The 25,048-nt window shown below is 43.4% G+C and overlaps 1 protein-coding gene across 2 annotated transcripts; it reads left to right on the forward strand.

Annotated features, from left to right (window-relative positions):
* Nucleotides 1-6,235: 6,235 nt before the first annotated feature.
* Nucleotides 6,236-16,002, forward strand: Glrx (glutaredoxin). 2 transcript variants are annotated; one of them, XM_087632239.1, is made up of 3 exons: nt 6,236-6,505; nt 13,279-13,407; nt 15,260-16,002. In XM_087632239.1, exons 1-2 carry the CDS (start codon nt 6,299-6,301, stop codon nt 13,393-13,395), a joined length of 324 nt encoding a protein of 107 aa, XP_087488365.1. In that variant the 5' UTR covers nt 6,236-6,298; the 3' UTR covers nt 13,396-13,407; nt 15,260-16,002.
* The last annotated feature ends 9,046 nt before the right edge of the window (nt 16,003-25,048 follow it).

Genomic DNA, 25,048 nt, shown 5'->3' on the forward strand with positions numbered 1-25,048 from the left:
CATATTTAAGAAATTTATTTTCACAACCAGATGCAGCTATGACTTCTGGGATTGCTCATTGGCTGTTAACAAACACAAAGGAATGTCTGATGCATTGGCAACTGGGTTGCTTCCTTCTAAGGTTGCTGGCCTCCTAGTAGGATAGGTCTCATTTAGTATGAGGTTCTACTTGTTGCCAGTTGTTCCAAAGAAAGGTGATTGACTCTGCCTTTTCTTTTCTCTCGCTTCTGGGGCCTGAACTGGAGGTTGCCTACATGCTAATCACTAAAGTACTTTCAGCCTAGTTTTACACCATCTCAGTAAACTGCCCATGATGGCCTTTACATCACTCTGCAATCCACAAAGGCCTTGACTTTGCCCACCTCTACTCGCCAGGTATGTGGAATTATAGGCCACCCCACCAGGCCAAGCTGTGGCGCAGTTGTACAGTTTTTGTATTCTTGTTTCAGCCCTCCTCCTGTTGCCACACCTACTTAGTCATGCAGGCAACCAGCTAGCAGGCTTCCTGTGGTGCTGGCTTCCTGCCCTGCCCACTGCTTTCTGTTCTTGCTTTTGAATCCTTGCTAGTGAAGCAGCTTTCTATCTTCATTTTTACTTTAATGTCTCCTGGTTCTGCTTTTACCATCTTTCCCTGGCTCCTTTGACCTCCTCAGTAGGCTGGATCCCACAGTAGAGGTTTTGGACATGCATAGAAGTCTAGGTTACCTTGTGCCCCAGGGCTTCCATTGTGGCCTCTTGTCTTGCCTATTTTCAGCCCTGCTAACCTCCTCCTTACTAGGGCCACTCTCAAGAAGTGCAGCTGATCCTCTCATTGAGATTAACATTGCCACTTGGTCCCCTATCCCTGTCCTCCAGTTATTTCTTGCTCCATCAGTCACCTTCCCTACAACAGATTGTTCTGTGCCAATGCAGCGCAGAGCAAAGCAAAGCCAAGCCACATATGAAAGCTCCCTCCTGGCAAACATCTTCTTCCTCCATCCTTTTATGTCCCACTATTCTTTTAAACTATTATTTTGCTTTTAACTCTGCTTTGTCAAGTTTCCTAAAAGCTAATCTGGCTGGAGGTGGTGTGGCACATCAGAAAAGGCAAGGCAGAGATAGGCAGATCTCTGAATTCAAGGCCTGCTTGGTCTACATAGTGAGTTTCAGGCCAGACTTTGGCTCAAAACCAAAACAAACGAAATACTAATTTGAACTGGTTTTCAATTCTCTGCCTCCTTAATCATTACCTTCAATAAAAACCAAACAAACAAACAATCATGAAGTGATGAGTGCAAATGGAAAACATTCAAAGATTGAGGATGAACAAGGAACCATCCTACTCCATCTGGACTGATTAATTAGGTTCCAAATTTCAAGCCTCTCTTCAAAAAAAAAAGCCCATTTACATATTGTGTGAATATAGATATCATAACATATATGTCTTACACATTTCCAAACATAAACTGTCAGTTTTACACATTCTGTGTTTATAGACACACACACTGTGGAGATGCATATGTGGAGAGTGTTGGAAAGTTCTCCTCTGTCATTCTCCACATTCTTCCCTTGAGAGAGGGTCTCTTCTTGAGCTACCAGCATGCTCTGGGGATCCTTCTGTCTGCTCTCACCTTGGTGCCAGGACATGGAGAGCTTTTGGTGCTGCTCATAGAAATTTTGGCAAGTACTTGTCACTGGGCTCAAGAAAGTAGGCTCAGATAAGAATATTCACATTTGGGTTGATGCAAGGATCAGAGTAAACATAGCCAAGGATTGTATGACTTCCCTTTTGTCTTGATAATCCTGTTAAGTCCCAAGACCTAATTGCTACCTGGTGTGATCTCTTTGATTTTTACCTTGCTTTGATCTGAGAATTGACTTTATTCTTTGAATGTACCTAGATTCATATAAAAGCAGACTGAAAAAAATTAATGCTGCTTCAGCCTCAGCACTGGCTGGAATCATGCTATAGTTTTGTCTAATTGTCTTTTTTTTCTTTTCAATTCTTATTCCCTCTCTCGAGAGCCTGTCGACTGACTGAGCTGGCTTGGTCACTAGGACTAGAGGCACTTGAGGGACCGGACCTGACTTTTGACATGAGAGTTAGGACCTTAACTCTGGCCCATATACTTGGACATCAATAAGCCATTTCTCTATCTACCTACATATTTATTTGATAAATACACCACTTTAATTTTATATCTTGAATATCTTCCATATTCAGCAAATTCAGATACAATTTACTATTTTTAATGTCTTCAAAGTAGCCATATAGTTTTCCCTGATATGTGTAATCAATTCCACATGTGGGATGCTTGGATCAACCTCAATTTTAAGGTTTTAAGATTCTTATTACAAAGAAGTCCATAGAGAAGCTGTGTTCAACAATTCTAGTACACTGGTGACATTTCCTGTCTTTGTGCTATGAAGCACTTTCCCTCTTCCCTGACTTGTCATAGATCTTATATTGGCATTTATTTGATTACTCGGTCTTAAAAGGGATGAATTTCCCTGAACAAACATTTGAGAGAGGTCTGGGGGGAAAGCCAAGGTCAGTAGAATCCCAGACTTCTTGGACATTTCCAGTAAGAAGGTGAGAGATACCATTAGGCAGCGAGACTGGCATGCAGAGGTCAAAAAACTGCTCAAGGATGTGACTCTTCATGGCAACCATTCACCCATGGAAAACTCACATTCCCTGTAAGCCATCGTCTCTAGATCTTTCTACCCCTGGTCAGCAGGCACAGGGCAGATATGAGGGCCAGCTACTGATGCAACTGAAACACACACTGGAAAATGATATGTAACTCCCCTTCTTGTAGGTACCCTCCAACCTTCAAGAATCTTTCTCTTTGAGCCCTTTTTACTTAATAAGAGGTGTAAAGCATACATTTCAATGTTCGTTACCAGGTCAAGTAGGGCAGGAGGGTGGGAAAGTATGCTAGTGCCCATGGGGTCAGCTCTGTTATGTCACAACACACAATAAGCTGTCCATAGACTATCCTACAGCCCAATCTTATGGAATCATTTCCTCAATGGAGGTGCCCTCCTCTCAGATGACTTTAGTTTGTGTCAAGTGAGTATAAAAATAGCCAACACAGAGGTTAAGAGTACTTGCTACTCTTCCAGAGGACCGGAATTTTGTTCCTAGCTATCACATAGTAACTCACAACCACTGTTAAGGTAGTTTCAGAGGATTCAACAGCTCTCTGCTGACCTCCAAGGCCCCTGGTACACATACATATGGTATACATACACATGCTAAAGTGCCAGGAGAAATAAATATTCCTTTAATGAGATAACATACTTTTTACATGTCTGCAAGTTTTTCTGAATCACTCAGAAAAGCTCAGCTTTCCTCTTCGTCTATCTGTACTCTAAGCATGCTTCTCTACACACTGAGAGCTTCACTCCTCTGATGTTCCCCTGCCTTCAATGTGGCTGCTTGTATATACTGCATGCAGTTCTGCTGTGCAGCCAACCTCTATGCTGGCTTAACTAGAAGGGCCTGGCTTTTCATTTCTCTCCATGCTCCTGTGAAGCTGCCAAGATTTCCAGCTTGCTGCCCTGTTTTCTATAGGACTTTACTGTCCTCAAGTTTCCTTTTGAATTCCTTCTTAAATTCTATTATTAGTAAAATTAAGAGGGGACCCCAATTTCTCTGGTAAATGTGATTATTCTGGTGGAATTTCTTCAAATTCCAATTCAAGTAGGAGTTTCAGTCTAGGCAACAGAACTGTTTCTGGGGTGGGCATGTGAACCAGTTTTCACTCAAGATGCTAGGAAAAATCCTATACCTGGAAATGCCCATCTACTGCATCCCTTGTGGCTTGGGTCCTGAAACCCTGATTGGGAGTACTGGGGATACAAAGAAAGGACAGACACTTAGACACATGTACAGAAAAATGTGGTGTGTTCGCTGGTGGAGTGGCACCGACTATCAACACAACCCAAAACCTCAAGGGGTATTTATTATGTAGAGTTCAGGGGGAGTGGTTCCATCTCCATAGGAGGTCTCTATAGAGGAGGCAGCAGGATGTAAATACAAAGGAAGATGAGGAAGCTGCAGTTGCTAGTTATTTTATGTACACACTGATCAATCGATCATACATGGACAGACAAAGGCTTTGCTTTTCTGAAACTGATCCTGATGGGGAATGGTTTTGCCAATTTCCTATGTGTCAGAGGTCTTGGGTCTTTCTCATGGCTGTGCTCATGCCCACAATACATACTCTACCCTACACACTTGCCTTTGCCCCTTCTGTTGCCTAACACAGAAATGTGTGAAAGAAGGCCAGATGTGCAGCTCTATCATAATCAAGAGGGGTAGACCAAGAGACTCTCAGGGACAGTACTCCCTGAGCTCTGGCAGCTTTTCTTCTCTGAATCTTTCTGTTCATGAACTCCTGAGAATGAGAAAAATTAAACTCTCTGATCAAAGCTGAGTTTAATTGGGCTTTTTTTTTTAAACTTCATATGAGAAATGGCCTAATTAATCCGATTAGTGACTATAGCTACAAGAGCTGAGGCATTAAATTCGTGTTCAGATAGTATTATGAGTTCTAAATCTATCTGCTTTGCTACCAAAACTTGTTAGAAGGAATCCACATCACAGACCAAATGAGTCATTCACACTGCAACTCCAACACACCCATCTCAGAAACAGGACTGAAGCGGAACTTGAAAACCTGGTTCCCTATTTGAGTTCCCTTGACCCTTATGTGTCATAAAAGTTGGGTGAAGTCTGTTTACTGTCATGACTGTGAGTTTGGTGATCAGCAAGAAGGTCTTGGGAGAATGTCACAGAGGAAATAATAATGCTTGTTCTTGAGTTGTACAGATTACTGATGAATAATTAGGGTCACAAGTAAAAGACTTGATCATAACCCCTGACTTGTGTGAAGGTGCTTATCAGGCTGTTATCTTATCTTGTAAATCAACCACCCCAAAATCAGCCTCTCAGGCAAGATAACCCTTTAGGATAGGGATCTCACCTACTTGAGCTCACTGTTAGGAAGTTCTTTCTGTTTCATAATCTTCTATGCCAACCACCTGGTTTTAGTTTCAGGATGAGCAGACTGAGTTTCCATGGTAACCAAATGATATTCCGTGGATTTTGTGCCTTAGCACAGAGAACATAATGAAAAAAATCTGTTTTTTCTATTGGAGTCTATAGTAAAGAAGTTCCCCCATCTAGGGATTAGTTTGTTTTGCCTTGTATGATTTTGTTTGGAACTATTCCCTTCCATAAATTTGAAGCAACAATTATACAGTATGTCTACAAAGCCCATGGGTATAGGATCTTGAAGTTAACATGGGAGCAAGAAACCACAGTAATGCCCAGGGACTTTAGGGTGGTAACTTAAGATTCCACATCCAAACTGAATCTGGATCTTAGAAACCATGGCAAGAGAATCAGTCTAAATGTAAGTTGGGGAATTCTTAGAAGCAGCTGATGTTCATGACCTTAATTGAACCTCATGTCCTCCAGGTCAGGGACCTTTTCATTCAGTCAATTTTGAATCTACCTTTCAAAGTTGCTGTAAGGATTACAATTGCTCGTATTATGTTCTTAGAGTAAGTCTAGCATAGGGTCAGCACATAGTCAGTGGATGACTTTCAGTGTTATTGATTTCAGAAAATTGGTAGAAGGTGAGGAGGTACCCTGAGAAACCTGTGGGTCAAAGTTAATGATCCTCTACAGTCAGATCTGTCTGAAGTCCACTAATCATACAAGCACCCACCTTACAGGCCAAAAAAAATCGTATTGGGGCAAACCGAGAGGCACAGTTATTATGCGGCCCCTACTTTCTATGTAGAGGCTAAACTTTCCTGAATGGTTGTGGGTTGTTGTTGTTGTTGTTGTTGTTGTTGTTGTTGTTGTTGTTGTTTCATTTTTGTTTTTCAAAACAACCATGTTTGAGAGAGAGAGAGAGAGAGAGAGAGAGAGAGAGAGAGAGAGAGAGAGAGAGAGTATTTGTTCTAAGAGATCTGGGGACCTTCCCGGAAACTGGTCACTGCTGTCTCTGCTACCCTAGAGGGTGACTTAGTTCTGATTTTGGGGAGGACACAAGATAGCCTGGCCAACGCTATTATGGCTTAAATAGTAAGGGTGCAATGGTAGGCCTAGTAACTGGTGACTCACTCCAGAATGAATTGACTTTGGGGCTGGCCCTTTAAAACTGAAGCAGCCTACTTGTTAACTCCTCCTCCAAGGAGGTTCCTTATTAAATGAGAGCTGCTGGCTTAGCCGCCCGTTTTACACCAGACTAGTACCTTCAATTGAACGTTCCTTCCTGGGAAGCTGCAGCCTGTCAGCATGGCTCAGGAGTTTGTGAACTGCAAGATTCAGTCTGGAAAGGTGGTCGTGTTCATCAAACCCACCTGCCCCTATTGCAGAAAGACTCAAGAAATCCTCAGTCAACTGCCTTTCAAACGTGGTCTCCTGGAATTTGTGGACATCACAGCTACTAACAACACCAATGCGATTCAAGATTATTTACAACAGCTCACCGGAGCAAGAACAGTGAGTGTGTTTAAACGTTAAGGAAGCACTAACGTTTGCTGTTTCCTTTCCGGAGCTATGCAGACATTGTTTTGCCTTTTCTAGGATGCCAGGGCTCTGTCTTTCAAAGCATCAGGAGGGCTTTGTAGGATGTGGGGGAGGGACACAGGGGAAGACACTGCTTAAATGAGTGGGCAGCAAGCTGCCTAGGAGGATCAGAAGGCAGAATGCCAGTGTGTGGTGCGATCAATTGGCGGGTCTGACAGCTGGGCTGGTGAAGTTAAGTGTGCATCTGAAGGCTTTGTTTTAAGCACTATTTTGAACTGACAGTGTCCATCTGGCAAGGCAGGAAGCAGCTTCAAGGCTGGGTGTGATCTCCAGTTTTTAAGTTATGGGATGGAGCCATATGCACTCTCTTCCCCCTGTTAGCATGTATTACAGTGGGGCTTGTGGTCCTTCATTTTTTTCTTTTCGCTAGGCTTTCTTTATTTGTCACCCAGTTTGTTTATTCTTATCCAGCTCCACCGACTAGAAAAGTAAATCCTGTACTCCATTTTTGCCCTTTGTGCTGCCTTAATTGTAGGATAATTTCAGGCCTGGATAGCATGATAATTTACTGTTTGATCTTGCCTTGGAAAGCCTCAGTGACCCAGGCTGCAAGATTAGAGTGAGCCCTTCAGAACCCTGTTCCACAAATACATATGCAGCTCTTGAACACCTTCTTCCCTACAAAAAGCCTTTGATCGTGCCTGGGCTGCTGGTGGAATGCTCAGCCTAATGCTCAGACTTTGGTGCTGAGCTTGTTACATGCTAACACTGTTACTGGCCTGTTGGGGGACAAGGCCGACGATCCAACAAGCCAAGAACTTTGGCCACCTGCCTCCAATGCCAATTAAAGAGACACATGACAGAGAAAAGCAGAGAAAAGAAACTTATTCAGTGAGGCTTCACTGGGAAGCTGAAAAAAATACAGATGTCCTGGACATCAGGTTCTTGAAGTGTAAAGTGTGTATGTGTGTGTGTGTGTGTGTGTGTGTGTGTGTGTCCTTGTTTACTCAACAGCACAGTGGTTAACATTGGGTGACTTCTTTAATCACTCTAAGTCTTATATTTTGAGACCCCCTCCTTTCCTGAATCTGAAGTTCACAGGCTGGGCTGGACTGGCTGGCAGTCAGAAAGCCCCCCAGGATCCTCTGATCTAGGTCTTCCCAGCATTGTGTTTTCCACCCAACTTTTTCTTTGGATGCTAGGGGATCAAACTGAGGTCCTCCCTCTCATGCAAAAATATGTTACTAGCTGAGCCATCTCCCTTACCTAGAACCTCCTCCCATATTCTTAAATAGAAAGTAGGAGGTTTGCAGGCCAGGCCCAGGGGAGAGTCCCACCCCCACCTGCACCACCACTACCCCTGTAGCCTCAGGTCCAGTTGCTCTCCAGGGCTCAGAATTGTGTGAAATCTCTTCCTATGAGGTTGGTTCCTTCACTGGCTAGCACCAGAACTTCAGCCTTTTCCCAGTACTGGTTAGGAGTGGGGCAAGCTTGAGTTTTGAGGCCCTTTTTTTACACAGTCTGATAGCCAAAGGGAGAGGCATGGGTGGTCTTTTTAGAGTATCCCCTTTCCTGAAAGAGCAATCACACTAGGTCATTTACATTCTTTTCAGGAGCACATTGTAGGGCAGTGTTGGAAAAAACATATTTCCTACTTGAGCTTTAGTGTAACTTAAATAGTTTTCTCTGGGATCTCTGGAAATTGATGAATCGAAATTTCATTCAAAAATCTGAATGGTAGTGCTAACCAAAAGCAGGTATTTTATAGCTATAGGATGAGGTCTTGGAGCAGGGTCACAACCGGAAGTGGACAGTGAAGAGAAGTATATAGACACCCCTCCAGGCCGTGCTCCAGCTCCCACCAGACATCCTCCTGCAGAGTGGTTCCCAAACTTTGCTAGTCAGTGGGATTGCCTGGGATATCTTTTCAGACAATCCCATGCTCAGGTCAAATTGAACATTAATTGTCTCTTAATCAGCCTCCCAACAGCAGAGGTGGTATAAGATCTGTAGGTGGTCCCAGTTACAACAGAATTAAGGAAATTACAACAGAATTAAGGAAAATGCTCTGCTTAGCCCAGCAGCCCCTGTTCTGGAGAAAAGAAAAACAAAATAAAACCAACCAACAACAAATCAAAAAAACAAATTTCTTCATTGAACAAATGTTCGCCTTGATTTGTAAAGCAACACTATTTTGTAGTGGCCTTTTAACTTTAAAATTACAAAAGGTGTGTGTACCTGTGTGTGTGTGTGCGCGCGCGCGCGCGCATGTGTGTATACCTGGGTTTATGTACATGTGTGTGTATGTGTACGTATGTGTGTGTGTGTGTGTGTGTGTGTGTGTGTACATGTACTGGAGGTTGACCTTAGGATGTATCTCAGTCACTCTCCGAATTAGCTATTTTGAGGTTGGGTCTCTCAGTGAATCTATATCCTTGCCATTTTGGTAAGACTGGGTAGCCAGTGAGCCCCTGAGATCTACCTATCCTGTACCCCACTCCCAGTATTGTGCTGTGCATGACTTTTTACAAGGTTGATGAGGTTGCTGTATACTGAGCCATATCCTTGGTCCCGTACACTCCCTGCTCAGCAGCTTCTCGAGTCCAAATCTAAATGCACCTCTTTTGATTGAGGCACAAATGCTTCCTGGTGCTGACTAAGGTTGTGTTTCCATTTTAGGAATGAGAATTTGAGAGTAGTTGGCTGTTCAATTGCAGAAAGGAGCTCAGGAGGACCTGATTACAGAAACAGTCCTCAGACGAGCAGCCCAGCTCCTGTGGCTCCCTCCAGTGCCTTCATCTTATTTCTCCACAGCTCCCTCAGTCCTGAGGGGCTTCAGATAGAACTTTGGATGCCTCTTACAGAACAACTATTTTAGTAGCAAAGTGCCCCCATTTTGTCTAAGAAGGCTTATATTTTCCCTTCGCACTCATGGGATGACTTTTCTGGACACAACAGATATTTTTCAGCATAAATAACACAATGGATTGTGTATCTGGGAGGCAGCAGTAATGTGTTTATGAAGAAAATTAAATATGAGAGGGGAGGCAGGGTGGAGGCGGCAGGTTACTGTTTTAAGTGGAACCAACAGGGCCTCACCAAGATGAAGGAAGGAGACAAAAAAAAATAAGGGCTAGCATGTGGTGGACTGTAACTGGTGTGTCATGGACCAATCAGGAGTGGGTTAGAGTAAGAAGTGTTAGACCAGAGAGATACTGGCAGCTACCTTAGGAAGGCCTCTAACCTCTCTAATAATCCAGCTTGTGCTTCGAGAGAGCAAGGCTGCTGCTGGAATTTTAGCTTTGGAGTGACTTGATTTGACTCTTGGAAGGGTCATTCTGATAACTGTAGGTCATCGGTGCAAAAACTGCTCTTACCTCAAAAGAGATGAGTTATTCTAAGAGTCAAGTGAGAAAGCATAGCCTGAGAAGACAGCACTGGATTACCTCAGTGTCCATGTTCGAATATAGAAGTGGTTTTATTAATTTTTATAGTAGCAAAGTAAAAAGATCCAAAAAAAAAAAAAACCACAATTTTTAAAAACCTTGGAAGGTACATTAAAAAGCAGATTGCAGCAGAGCCCATGGGCCTCAGATGTTGTGTGATACCTTTCTTACCCCTTTGACTGGTAACAGGCTTTGTTAACTTCGCACATTCCTTGGGCCTGACATGAGTTAGTCAAAGTAGGTTAAAGGTCATCTAAGATAAATTGTGGAGTTGTCCCTCAAACTGCCACAGTCCACGGGCTTCATGGTCGCCGAAGATCTAACCTAGTCCTCTGCCTCTGTACATACGGCTGCTTTCCGGGAATTTTCTTTCACAGGAACAAGACTGCAGGAGGGACTAAACTGAGAGACATTCTGGGGCCACAAGAATTCAAGTGCAGTTTGTGGTAAAAGAAGAGGAAACTGTTAAGGGGCTTGGAGGAGTTGCATCTGAGGAGCCCATTGGCTCAAACCCTATCCAACAGTGATCAGAAGTGGGGATGTGGGTGCTGGGAAGATGACTCAGCCCCCTCCTGCGCTTACCTCACAGACGTAAACAGAAGAGGAGGAAGCTGTGCGCAGGTAGCAGCCTGCTTGTAATCTCAGCACAGGAGGAACAGAGTAATAAAGAAGGACACTCAAAGTTCAACCTTTGGCCTCCACACACAGGAAGAAAACCCTAGAGTGCGGAGAATGCTGAGAAAACCCGCTCCAGGAGCTCAGACCAGTGTTACTAAGTTTGGTTTAGAGTGAAGGTTCTTCATCTCCTCAGCAGTAGCTGACTTGGCTTCCTCCCAGGAACGGGGTGGGCAGACGTTTGAGTGACAGGTGTTTCCTCCTCTTCCTCAACCTGATTGAAGGCAGCTTTGCTGATACCCAGACGATAGCGGAGATAGAACAACAAAGTTCCTTTAGGCTTTCAGGCAACCTAGCTTCTTGCCAGACTTGTACAAAATCTTCATCCTGGGGAACAGTCGGATAATGTTACAGGTCCTGTTTCATGGGGTGGGGGGTGCGGGGGGAGTGCTGTCTGTCTGTGTAGTGTGTGCAGAGGGGTCCAGCCCTGTCACCCTGGGAGAAATCTGTGTAAACCAGTGGTTGAAGGTGACCAGCACCTAGGAAATGTTTAGAAACTCAAAATCTCAGGTTTTAGCTCATTTCTTCTGAATCTGAGAGAAGTCTGTGTCTTATTTAACCAGACCTTCCAGGATTCTGACTCACAGACAAATGGAGAACTGGCTCCCAGGAGATGATGACCCTTGGTTTTCAGGGCGTTATTGCCACTGGCATTAAGTCAGACCCTCAGTTGATCAAACAATTTTACCTCACAAGCATGAGGGCAACTGCTTACATTAAAACCTGGAACCCCGTCCCCAGCTCCGGAAAAAAAGAAAAAACAAAACAAAAATCTTGAACCCACATTAAAAAAACAAAAAACAAAAAACTGTCTGTGCACAGTGATAGCCTGCTTTTGATGTTAGCACAGGATAGGCAAGGCACCCTGTCTCAGTTTTTAAGAAAAAGAGTGATCCAGAAAGACATTCAGTTTCAACCTTTGCCTTCCACAGACACAAATAGAGAGGTGGAAAGCTGTAGAAATAGTGAAGCCTGCTTGAGTCTTCTTGAAAATAGACTTTCAAGAAGAAAAAAAAAAAAACATGGTTTCCTTGTTTAAATCTTAGAAGGAGTTTATTAATTCTATTTAGCAAGCCGTTACCTTCAACAGAACCATTAGGGCAGTGCTGTTACTGGAACAACTGGCTGCCCCAAAGGAGCAGAACAAAGGAACAGAAACTTCTGAGAAGACAGATACTGAAAAGCTCTTCAAACACGGGGCCTCCTTTCCTCAGAAACAACCTAGAGTTCTGTAGCAATCTGGGGCTTCTTGCCTCATGTTTCTGCATTTTTCTACTTGTAGCCAACGGAAACAATATTGTGTTACTTTCCTTTACAAAAATCTGTGAAACAGCCACATACACCCAAACTCCCCTTGGCAGTCACCTTTTCTAGGACTGATGGATACATATCAGGCTGATTTGCCTGAAAGAGGTTCTGTGATTTTTTTTTTTTTCTAATTCTCAGGAAAAGGAGGTAGCTTAACTAATTTAGATTATGATGTTTTGAATCTCCTTTAATGCCTTGCCCTTGGGTTCAAGCACATGGGTCTGTTCTGGCTTCCTGGCCACACTGACATGATCACTGCACTTGTAGAATGGGTTCCTCTCAGTCACTGTCACTCCACAGAGCCCTATTCAGACACTTGTCTGTCTGACTTGTCACAGTTGAAGAGTTGAAGGACAATACTTGTCACAGTCTGAAGTCTTCTTCAAGAGTTGAAGGACAATACTTGTCACAGTCTGAAGTCTTCTTCAACTGTGACAAGTCAGTCAGACAAGTGTCTGAACAGGGCTCTGTGGAGTGACAGTGACTGAGAGGAACCCATTCTACAAGTGCAGTGATCATGTCAGTGTGGCCAGGAAGCCATGTGCTTGAACCCAAGGGCAAGGCATTAAAGGAGATTCAAAACATCATAATAATGTCTTCTAGTTGAGGACAGCTAACCTGTATTTTAATATCAGGATGATGCAATGTTTAATAAGCCTGGACCTCCCTTCCAGCTGCTGAAAAAGAAACATGCTCTCGATTGCCCAGGTTCAGTATAAGGTCTCAGGTCTGCTTACAACTGCAGAAAAACCGAAGTGCAACCAATAAGAATTTGCTCCTTATGTGCGTTTTTAAAGTGAAAAAATTGTAAGTTCACTCCATCTGAAAACCATTTGCTGTTTACCTTTTTCCCACCTGGGGTTGAAGATTTAATACATGCTCAATAGCTGTGTCCCTGAGCTACAACCCAGCTCTAACAACATTTTTAAAAAAGATTTGTTTACTTTACGTATATTAGTACACTACAGATGTCTTCAGACACACCAGAAGAGAGCTTGGATTTCAGGATCCCATTACAGATGGTTGTGAGCCATCATGTGGTTGCTGGGAATTGAACTCAGGACCTCTAGAAGAACAGTCAGTGTGCTGAACCATCTCTCCAGCCCCAGTCAGTGCTCTTAACTTCTAAACTATCTCTTCAGCCCTTCAACAACATTTCAAAATGACTACTTCAACTCTTGGACCATTGTTTTTAAAATAGTCTTCAGGAGCAAATAGACTGTAGAAGAATTTGTAAAGTTTAGCAAGAGGACAATACTGGCCAGGTTAAGCCAGTCCCAAAACTCCTTGACCTTCCTGACTTGTCTGTTTCCACAGGTTCCTCGGGTCTTCATAGGTAAAGACTGCATAGGCGGATGCAGCGATCTACTCTCCATGCAACAGAATGGGGAGCTGACGGCCCGGCTGAAGCAGATTGGAGCTCTGCAGTTATGAAAGGGGTGGCAGGTGAGGCTGGGGACAAAAACATTCTGCTGCCTTTTTTCCCTTATGCTGTAGAAGACATTCTGGATTGGGGTGATTTGAGGAACTGAGATGACACTTTTTGATGAATTTTATGTTTCACGGAGGGATGAATTGTAGCAATGAGAGAAATCTTTTCAGTGTATCTTTATTTAACAAATACATTGTGCCGCACATAGTACTAGGCATAAAGACACACAAAGATAACGTGGCACTTACAGTCCATAGAAGTAGACATACCACAAACGAGGAGTAACTCAATCCAGAAACAAGTAGACGAATGTGGTTGGATGTGCCAGAGAGGTGAGGGAGGCTTTGGGCATTGCCTAAGGAGAAGTTCTCTCACAACAAAGCCTGGCTGACACAAACCCAGCTAGCTGAGCATGGAGCTTTGGAAAGCATGGAAGGCACTTCTAAGGGATAAACAGAAAGCACAACTACAAGGAGCTAGTGATGTGGAGAGAATCAGGGGTTTCCTCTCTTAGTCTTACAGATAAAAGAACTTTAGAATGGACTCAAAAGGACAATTCTATTAGAATTCAAAAGAAAAGCTTCAGGGTGGGCCCATTGTAAATCTTGACAGTTGCCCAGAAGAGAAATACCTAGATAGAAGAAAGAAAAAAAGCCACTTACTTTGAGCTAAACCAACATGAAAGTCAGGAAGGGGAAAGTTAGAGGGTTAGACTAAGTGGGGGAAAGCATGTTTAGAACTGACAGAAGAAAAGGAAAAGCTGAGCTTTTTCTGAGTAGTTCAGGAAATGAGGCAGGCTTATGGAGTTGCATGTCTGTAAGAGACTGCATCAGGAGTAGGGTAGGAAAAGAGCATCTCTTTAAAGGGAGATTATCCCTATTTCCTTAGCATGACTTGAGGTATGCCTTCCTTCCTGAAGGGTGGTCCTTCAGCCAGGTAATTGGCCGGCCCAATTGGATCAACTCTTAAGCCTGGAGACAATGGCATATTTTCACCGAGAGACAGACTCCACTTTTCTGTTAGGAGACAAAAGTTTAATGGACCTTAAACCATTCAGTAACACCAGGATGCCTTGGGATCTGTTGAGCAACTTCTCTGTCCTCATCCCATAGAGGTAGCAAGCTTACTACACAGAAAGACTCGTGTTTGCTTTTATCAAAAAAGAAAGTAATGATTGTTTAACATAAAAGTTCTTTGAGAGGCTGCATGACTCACAGATCAACAATGTATCCTTCTGGCAACTCATATGCTATTCGTTGCTCAGTATAAACACAGGAGCAAGTGAGGCCTAAAAAAATACAGTTGAGCCTCCAGACCCCAAATAGTCAATGTCCATCTTTGGATTCTTGTTTTCAACATCACAGCTGGTGAGCACTGTGTCTGTTGTTAACTTGTGGCCTCCTGCTGAGTCCTAAACCACTAAATACAGCTACGGGTGTTCAATGGCTTCTAGAGCACATTGAGCAGTTCTTGTTGAGAAGAAGAATGAAACAGAAAGAAAATGCCATGCCCTCAGCTCCTGCTGTGGCATCTTCCCAGCCGAAGCCTGACAGTGTCATTCTTTCCCCTCAGTGTCCCATGTGTCCTTGTTTGCCTGGCAGCTTCTACCCAACGTCACCCACCTGTGATAAATGCATCTAAATGACTAGAGAGAGAGAGTTCTGGTGGTGGAAAAGGAGGCTGAGCTAATTTTTGCTGTAAAATCTAGTTCTTTGTCTCTTTCTTGCCAGGCCCATACTGACAGCAGTCGTCCAGCCATGCTAATGGCCAGTGCCCCTGAGAGTTGATGTGCATCACAGAGGATGTCAGTATATACCGGTGACTGGGATTTTCAACAAATTGGCTTTTATTTCTTCTTTTCCTCAGTGCTAAAAACTGTTGCTGTTTGCCTCTAACCATGGGGCTGAGAAGCTTAACGGAGCACACGGTTTGATTATCCACTCTTCATGTGCCCACATGTCTCTTCCTCTAAGCTCATGTTTCCCAATTCAGTGGATATAAATCTCCAGTGAATCTGTTGCTGGTTTCCTGCCACTGCTGGTCAGCTGAAGTCATTTTGCAGAAGTCCACTTCTTAAATGATTGTTAATCAATGGATATTGTGAAATTGAGTCACAGGCCTTTCCCTCCCTCATGCATGCACCATCCCACTTCTGCATTCACAGCTCTCAGCCAGTGTTCTCAACCTTGCCCTCCCACAACCCACAGAAGTCCACACTTGGATGAGGATGCTGTTTGAAAAATCAAATGAAGAACTTTAGCATAGTTGGTTCTCACTGTAGCCATATTAACAGAGCAGATGGTGCGTTCAGCTCTGTTCGTAAAGGTGATTAATTGCCCAGAAATTCCCAAGCAGTTGTGTGTTGATCCTAGTTAGAGTAACAGCAAAGTCAAATATGAAATGCAAAACTGCAGAGCTCTCCTTCCAAGAATGTCTGTGAAAGAAGTTGTTTGCAAAACACTCTCCTAGATAATTTCTTCCATTCGCATTTTGACATTTTGCTTTGATGTCTTACTATGACATTTAATTATCATGGAACTGTAGGTCTCTTCTCTGGTCTCCAATGAGAAGGACTCATTCATTCCTAATAAAGATGTATCTGTAGATGACTAATGATTTTGGTCTGGTTCTGTGCTGTGTTCTTGAGAAGAAAAGGGATAATAATCTTGGTGCTATTGGGCAGGTGGGGCAATGGGTAAAGTCATTTACCCCTCAGCTTCCCAATCTGAGTTCAATCCATGGGGCCCCTGTGGTATAAGATGAGAACCAACACATGCAAAAAAGATGTATGTTTTGAATTTGTATGTAGTTATGTGTTTCTATGTGTGGTTATGTCCATGTTAGTGCAGCTCTCTTGCAGGCCAGAGGTGTCAAGACTCCCCAGAGCTGGATATAGGCAGTTGTTAGCTGTCAGATAAGGGTGCTGGGCACTGAAACTGGGTCCACTGTGGGCATTCTAAACCACAGAGCCATCTCTGGCCCATGGCCTTTTAATTGTTTGGGGTTTTTTTGTTTTGTTTTGTTTTGTTTTTATTGAAAACTTTCAATGTGATGCCATTTTAGCCAACCAGATGTTGCTTATGACTTGGTAATTACTTCATACTTATGTGGTGCCCTCCTGGGTTTAGCTCCTTCCCCTTGCCTAAAGTTGTCAGGATCCACACTGGGGACCGGCAATTCCTGGAAAAGCAGCCTCAAAGGACACCCCTGGAACCTATACCCAGAGCAGAGGCTGTGTCTGGCATCTATGGGGACAGTGTGTGGTGGCAGCAGTGGGTAAAGCCCACACCAGGCTCTTTCACTGCCTCTGAGAGATTTCATCTTGATCAGCTTCAGAATGATGGTCACAGTGGAGCTGGAGAAAACCACAGAAGGGGAAAGAAAAGAGTCTCGAGCTGACTCCAGAAAAAGGTGTGATGAGAGCTTATGGGCAAGGCAGATTCACAAAACCAAGGAACCGGTGGTTCTCCTTCCTCCTCACTGGAGGACATAAGGTGGCCAACAGGCTTTACTGTACTCTGGAAGTCACACCCATGTGCCATCCTCTGTGTAAGGATATGGCCCCATACTTGACAGACTGTCACCCCAGCCAGAGCAATCCTCCTCTCTCACCTATAGAAACAGTGAGGAAAAGACTCACAGGGGTAGTAAATAGCCCCATTATTTGGCACCACTTTAGCCTAGGCACTCTATATGGTCTTGGTCAGAGGAAATTAAGTCCCTGTGAGATGCAGAACCCTAGAGAAGGGGTGGGGGAGTCCTCTAAGATTAAAGAGATTGCAAGATACACACTAAATTTTCATTCCACAAGATGATCTACATAGTCTTTTACCTAATTTTTTCCCGATACCTTATTAAAAGTGAGTAATTGCTTTACCTGATCATATTTCTTCCTGGCTGAGATATGGCATCAATAGCAGAGAAGGAAACAAACCTATTTAAAGATTCATGACTTGCACACAATTATCAGTTCAAAATCTTTAGTTCGGGGAAAGTTTCCCGGTGTGCCTGGAGGCTTGTGAGCATCACTCTTGGCTCAGTTGGACCCAGTAGCACATCCAGTATCTGCAGATAGGGTTATGCCCTCCACCTTAAGATAGGAATTTATTACTCTGTACCAGGGGCAGCTGGCAGTGGTTTAACAGTACTGCTCACAGAGATCCGTGGACAGCAAACAGCTATAGAGTGAAGCTATCTCTTTCTGGCATCGATGCTGATTGATTATTGGGCAGTGTTTTTTTGGACATTTCAGTGCCTGAAATGGGATGACAATGTAAGAGTCTACATCCAACATGACTGAACACTCAGATTCAGCTACCCCAGCTTGGCTACTTACTAAATGCCAAGAACATGCTGTGATGGTTTGCATATGCTCGGCCCAGGGAGTGGCACGATTAGAAGGTGTGGCCCTGTTGAAGTAGGCGTGTCACTGTGGGTATAGGCTATTAGACCCTCATCTTAGCTGCCTGGAAGTGAGTCTTCCACCAGCAGCCTTCAGATGAAGATGTAGAACTCTCAGCTCTGCCTGCACCATGCCTGCCTGGATGCTGCCATAGTCCTGCCTTGATGATAATGGACTGAATCTCTGAACCTGTAAGCCAGCCCCAATTAAATGTTGTCCTTTATAAGACTTGCCTTCCTTATGCTGTCTGTTCACACAGAGTAAAACCCTAACTAACACATGCCAAGGTTTTTGGTTTTTCCTAAGATCTCATACTGTAGTCTAGCTGACCTCAAACTCAGTGATCTTGTTTCAGCCTAAGTGCTTAAACCAAGACAAAGCTACCACACCTGTCTTTCATTACAAGTTTTATGTAGATTTTCATTAGTGTGACCTCACAACAGTTCTGTAAGCTAACTATATAATGTCTATTTGGAAGGTGGGCTTCATTGAGGCACAGGGAATGTCTTAGTCAGGGTTTTTATTCCTGCACAAACATTATGACCAAGAAGCAAGTTGGAGAGGAAATGGTCTATTCTTACACTTCCACATTGCTGTTCATCACCAAAGGAAGTCAGGACTGGAACTCAAGCAGGTCAGGAAGCAGGAGCTGATGCAGAGGCTCCTTACTTACTGGCTTGCTTTCCATGACTTGCATTCCAGGGACAGAGACGGTACTACCCACAAGGAGTCCTCCCTTGATCACTAGTTGAGAAAATGCCTTATAACTGGATCTCGTGGAGGCATTTCCTCAACTGAGGCTCCTTTCTCAGTGGTAACTCCAGCTTGTGTCAAGTTGACACACAAAACCAGTCAGTACGGGGAGGCTAAATAATTGTTCAAAGTGCATCAAATAACAGAGCCAATCCCTAAGGGGCTTCTAGGATCAGGCAAGCACAACTCTACCAGCCACTCACCATTTCCAAAGAAGAGTTGTGTTTTCTGGCCCAAGAGGATAGTTGACAGCTCTCCCTGAGCCTGCAGTGGATGGGAGTTAACATAGAAACTCACAACTAAACAGTGTGACCAAAGTGAGAGACTCAGTCCTAAATGAGATGTCTTCATCAAACAGCTCCCCTTAAGGCTCAGGCATTTAGGCAGAAGAGGAAACAGGAAACTTGTAAGCTACAGAGGTGGTGGATGATGCCAAGGAAACTGTGTCCTCCAGATACGCCATGCGCACGTTCACAGAGAGTGGCTGGAAGTTCAAGACTGATGGGGTCCCAGCACTGAGTGGACCCTTAACCAAGGAGCTATTTGCAATACATAGCTGCTAGTAAAAAGAAATAACCCTGTTCCCAATGGAGTGTCACTGGGTCTAACAACTATACTCTAGGATAGGCCCCATGCCCAAGAGTAGTAGGCTAACACACACACACACACACACACACACACACACACACACACACACCTACCTCCATTTTGTTTGTTTGTTTGTTTTATAGTTTGTGGGCTTTCTGTTCCACTTTGCTTTGTTTCAACATTTTTTGGCCTTTTTAGGTGTTGTTTTTATTTGTTTGTTTTGTTTTTGACTTGTTTTGATTTTTGTTTTTAGGGTTTTTGTTTGTTTCTTTGTTTTTTGTTTTTCTCCTGTGTGACAGAGGAGAAATAACTTGAAAAAGGGTGGATAGGGAGGTGCAAAAGATTTGGAAGGTTTTGAAAAAGAGGAAAATATGATCAAAATATATTGTATGAAAAATATTGTTTTGTTGTATGCTATGGGTGTTTTCCCTACATGTATGTCTTTGCAGCACATATATACAATGCTTGTGAAGGTAAGAAGAGGGCATCAGGGCATTAGGTGTTCTAGGACTGAAGTTATAGATGGGTATTAGCCACCCTGAGAGTGCTGGAATCTCAGTCCTCGAGAACACTGCCAGGCTATCGCTCTAGTCCCCCACATTTTAAAATTTATTACTAATTTTTATTTCATGACTATTTTGCCTGTATGTACCATGTGTAGATCTAAAGAGGATATCATGTTCTCTGGTACTGGAGTTACAGATGGCTGTGAGCCCCCACATGGGTGGTGAGAACTGAACCTGGGTCTTCTGCAAGAGCAGTGAATACTCTGAACTGCTAAGCCATCTCTCTAACCTAGGGATGATTTTGATGACTTTGGAGTCAGTTTTGCAAGCAAAGGGAGAACATCTCCCAGTTGCATGCTGAATCCTCATCATCTTCCTTGCCTTACATACAGCATTTTTACTTTATGAAGGAGGTCACCCACTTTGGAGTTAGTGGGATGATTATGCTCTGTTCTTCGGGTGCAATGGAGGCATTTTCTGAGTTGGTAGAAACACATAGGCTTTAGTATCAAATCTAACCTTTTCCCACTTCTGTCCTGGGGGAGGGACGTATCTCCGAGGCCATCAAGGCCAACAGAGTAATGATCTGTGTGAGACAAGAAAGGCGTCCAGTTTAGCACAACTCAGAAGCTGGTATTGGTTCAAACTTCTAGAGTCTAACAGCTTATTTTAAGGATACTTAGGTATAATATAATTTGGAACAAAGTTTCCTGGTTTTAATTAAGTCAATTCCACGCATACAATAAAGCTTAAGGCATAACTACATTAAAATTTTTTTTAAACTTCATGTTCCATCAATATGGGTTTTATAGATTTACTACATGTGACATCTTAAGGGTCTAGGGGAACATCTAGTATGACCTTGATCATATAGATAGTGCAAAAGTCACCAGGCTATAAACCTCTTCTGCTCCTGTTTATTAAGAGTCTAAGGAAGCTGGAATAGCCTGGTCACAGAGATACTATAAAATTCACCAGGCTATTAACCACATCCATTCCCAGCACTCTGGGCAGGAAAACAAATTGTACCTCTTTTCCTTTGAGGAGACAACCCGGATCAATCAATCAATCAATTATGTTTGTTTTGTTTCGTTTTTGTTTGAGAAGGGTTCTTTATGTAATAGCCCTGGCTGTCCTTAAACTTGCTTTGTACACCAGTCTGGCCTCAAACTCATAGAGATCTGTCTCCTGAATGCTGGGATTGCAGGCCAATCTTGCATATTTAACGTTTCATGGGTTTGTAAGTTGCCCTAGGCTATGCCTGGCATGATTTTTGTAGCTCTTTTCATATTTACCCCTCTCTGAAAGCTCTGCCTATGAAGTTCCCTGAAAACAGGACCTCACAATGTCACTGAGTCAAATGTTGCACATTCCCTGTATGAGTCCAAATTCACTAGTCAAGTTTCCTGAATGTTAAGCAAAATGAGCCATCTGGACATAAGAGTCCTCAATTTGGAGACAAGTAGCCTAGCTAGTTAACCCATTAACTAGCTGTGCTCCAGTACGTCCAATAGACATTTATTACATGACTTCTGTTTTGGTACTAAGAGACATATACAAGTAACAAGTAGGCCCAAACAGGCCCCAGAGCTGCCTTGGAACCTCTGATGCCTACAAAGTCTCCACACAAAACCAACCTTTCTTTCCAGATTTATTGGAAATTGTAAGGCTTATGAGAAATTTAGTTCTTATTGGTGGTGACATGCATGTATAAAAACATCCAGGCAGTAGTTCATAGCATCTATTGACACTTAAACAATCATCTTCACGATTTAGTTATTGCCAAGGAAAGTGTATTGACTCTTGCTTTATGGTCCTACAGCATTGCTCTCAGCCTTCTTAACTGATAGTTAAGTGTTGTCAGTCCTGATAGTTGACTGTTGGTGGATTTTAGTGTGTATCTTAGTTACTCTTCTATTGCTTGAAGAGACATTATGACCAAGGCCACTTATGAAATAAAACATTTGAAGGAGGCTTGCTTACACTTCAGAAGGTATGACCACATGGTAAGGGAGCAGGGTGGGAGGCAGGAAAGCACCGGTGCTGGAGCAGCAGCTGAGAGCTTACATTTTAAATGCAAGTTGGAGGCACACAGAACCATACAGGGCCAGGCATTGGCTTTTGAAACCTTAAAGTCCACCCCTGGTGAGACATCTCCAACAAGGTCACACCTCTTAATCCTCCCCAAAAAATTTCCACCAACTCAACTGGGGACCAAGCATTCAACTCTATGATATATGGGGGCCATTCTCATTCAAACCACCACAGTTGGTAAGTGACCAAAATGTCTACTGCTTCTGAAGCAGTTTATCCTCAAATGAATGCACTGAAATTTTAGAAAACCAAGCCCATACCTCTTCTAAGCAAAAGATACACGCCAAGAATAATGGTTTGTGGTTTTGCATTTCCCCTTGCTACTGGGGAGGTAAAACTCTGGGGTGCTAAGCTATATTCCATTCTCCCTGTTGGGATGCCGGCTCATGTGATACCATTAAACCACTCAGAGGAGGCAAAACTCAGCCTAAGATAGGGGTCCTGGCCCATATTTCTTGGGATGAGAAATTTCTCAGGACTAGGGTGGAGGTTGTGGTTCTCAAATTCCTGGATACCCAGACTCATCTGGGAACCATAGGGGGCCTTAGGCCTGCAATGAGTCTGGGTTTGGGGGAATTCAGCTCAGCTCAGGGTGCCAGGAGGGTGGAGGGGTCTTCTGTGAGAGACTTTGGTATGGTTCTGTGAGAAAGAATCCTCCCCCCTCCCCCCTCCCCTCCCGCCCCGAGGTGGTCCTTGAGGATCGAGATAGTCTTTTCTTGTTCAAACTGTTTATTCATGGTAGAAAAGATGCATATGACTTACTCAGGGTGACTTACTCAGGATTAAATACTTTTTACAGAAAGGAATGCCCATAAAGGGAAGCTCATTGGCTAGATACTTGGGGTCTATCTAGATACCTCATTACCATAAAAACTCTGGGTTTCTATGCTACCTGAGCAGTTGTCATGGTACTCTTAGTGGAGTGCCGTGGTCATGTGCTCCAGGACAGGAACCTCGCTGGGAGTAGGATCAAACGACTACTGTTTTCAATTATGAGAATTGCTTAATCTGCTCAACCTTACCAGGTTTTCTGTCCGGTGACATGGTTCTACTTGCCCCACAATGATCTGTTCATTGGCTCAAGTAACCAAGAGGGAAGAATCGCCAGTCTCAAGAAAATAAAAATAGTCTGCAAACATGTCAAAGTAAGGGTTACTTGTAACTTCCTGGACTCAATGACAAAACGTTAGCTTGGCCAAACTTGTCCTCTCTAGGCTTTTCATCTTAAAAAGGTCATTTGTGACTGGGCTGCAATATTTCTTCCAATTCTTTTAGAGCAGCTGATACTTATAGTATAACAGAAGATAGTTAAAATGTAGACAACTCAAGCAAACAAGGGTAAGATAGTACCAAATTCTATTACAGTAAAGCAAATGTCTGCATGTATTTTAATTTTATGATAAAGTTGAAGCAAAAACATCAATACTTTGAATTCCTCAGCAAGTACAGTAAATTCTTTCATGAAAAGTAACAATATAAAATTGATGTTTATTTAAGTGTCAATGAATATGAAGTATTACCTGTGTATTTTGGTGAGAAATGGGATTTCTTACTCCAGAACATTAAAATTCTCTTTGAACTCTTTTAAAACTCCATATAGACCATTAAAGAAAACCATAACCAATTAAAAGGCAGAGTTGTTGAGCCCAGTCCCAACTGATACATATAGAATACAACTTCTGTACCCAAGGCTCAGGGATAACTGCAGGAGAGGGAGACGAAACAAGGTAGAGGCAGAGGAGTCTTTGCTGCACAATTGTGCCTCCTAGAAGTGCTAAGTGCCACACCTATAAAGTCTCACCAACATGATTTTGTCAACATGAACTGAACAGGGGTAATACCAATAGACAGTGTGTGTGTGTGTGTGTGTGTGTGTGTGTGTGTGTGTGTGTGTGTGTGTATGTGTGAGTGTGTATATGTGTGTGAGTGTGTATATGTGTGTGTGAGTGTGTATATGTGTGTGTATGTGTGTGTGAGAGTGTGAGTGTGTGTGTGTGTGTGTGTGTGTGTGTGTGTGTGTGTAAGCCCATGGAGCCTAGACAGAGAACTACAGAGAACTGAGCAATGCTGAGAGCAAGAGTCTTCACCAGGGAAGAGCACAGCAATTGGTTATCCAATATTAAACTGTCATTCCTGAAAACACATTCAGGCTGTTAGGTCTCAAATGCAAGACCATTCTCACTCAGTATCTGTGGCCCCTCCCACTCCTTCTCACCCCACCACCCAGCCCTAAACCCCTCCCTCCCAATGGCTCAGCTTCCACTTCTCTTCCCCAGCCTGATCACTATAACTCAGCCATTTTGGCTACACCAAGCTGTTGGCCTCTTATCTCTCCTCAGCAGTTCCTCTCTTGCTTTCCCTCCCCCTCTCTCCTCTGCTGGTTTGGTTTTGTCAGCTAGCCATGTTCAGCCTGGCTCTTCCTTCTGTCTGTTTTCTCCCCTGTATCCACACTACAAATCTCCTCACACTTAGAAGTGGCCACGTCCTCCTCCACTCATTTCACTTTTTTATCTATATACCAATCACATTATACAGACTGAGCAGGCTATATTCATGTATTTAGGAATACACACATGTATGTACACACACACACACACACACACACACACACACCCAATCCACTAAAATAAATGACTTTCCAAAGTTAATTTTACATTAGGGAAAATTTGGAGCAAAAAATGTAAAAAACCCAGCATTTAGAATATGTTCAGAGATCCTGTGAAAGTGAATGAGATCAGAAGGTCTATAAACAGTGTGACAGGAGACATGCAGGAGACTGTGTGGCCACCACCACCCAATGTCTGACTCCAGCCTCCACGTACACAATGATGGGCATTTACACTGCTGCCTGGAAGCTAACACTTATAGGGACATCTAGCCAGGCTGCTGGTCAATTGCCTGTGAAACAGAATTAGAAAAAAAGAAAGGAAGGAAGGAAGGAAGGAAGGAAGGAAGGAAGGAAGGAAGGAAGGGACAGGGTTAGGCTGATAGGATCGGGTGAGCCTTTGAGGCTGGGGCAGAATGAGGGGCGAGGAGAGACATGGAGGAACAGGCTGCCGAAAGTGCTGTAGAGCTGAGAATTTGAGTTGTTCCCTAGATTCTCAAATTCTGGCTCAGGAGCCACTCACATCAGCATTGCCTTTAAATGTGTCATATGCACCTTCTTTAGACCTACCTTGGATTACAAAACTGTCCACTCAGACCAAAGCCCAGCAGCCTGCACTTTAATTAACTCTCAAAAGGTCACCCTTGATCGCTTCTGTGAGAACAGTGGAAAAGCACACGACATGAAGACCTGGGAAAATAAATGAG

Source organism: Rattus norvegicus, chromosome 2, assembly GCF_021556685.1.
Source record: "Rattus norvegicus strain SHRSP/BbbUtx chromosome 2, alternate assembly SHRSP_T2T, whole genome shotgun sequence".
NCBI lineage: Eukaryota > Metazoa > Chordata > Mammalia > Rodentia > Muridae > Rattus > Rattus norvegicus.

What these genes read in the sequence shown, in the direction of transcription:
- Glrx (XM_087632239.1), top strand. Translation starts at nt 6,299, where the DNA reads ATGGCTCAGGAGTTTGTGAACTGCAAGATTCAGTCTGGAAAGGTGGTC. An exon ending in AGCTCACCGGAGCAAGAACA is followed by an intron (nt 6,506 to 13,278) that starts GTGAGTGTGTTT and finishes CTGTTTCCACAG; the next exon opens with GTTCCTCGGGTCTTCATAGG.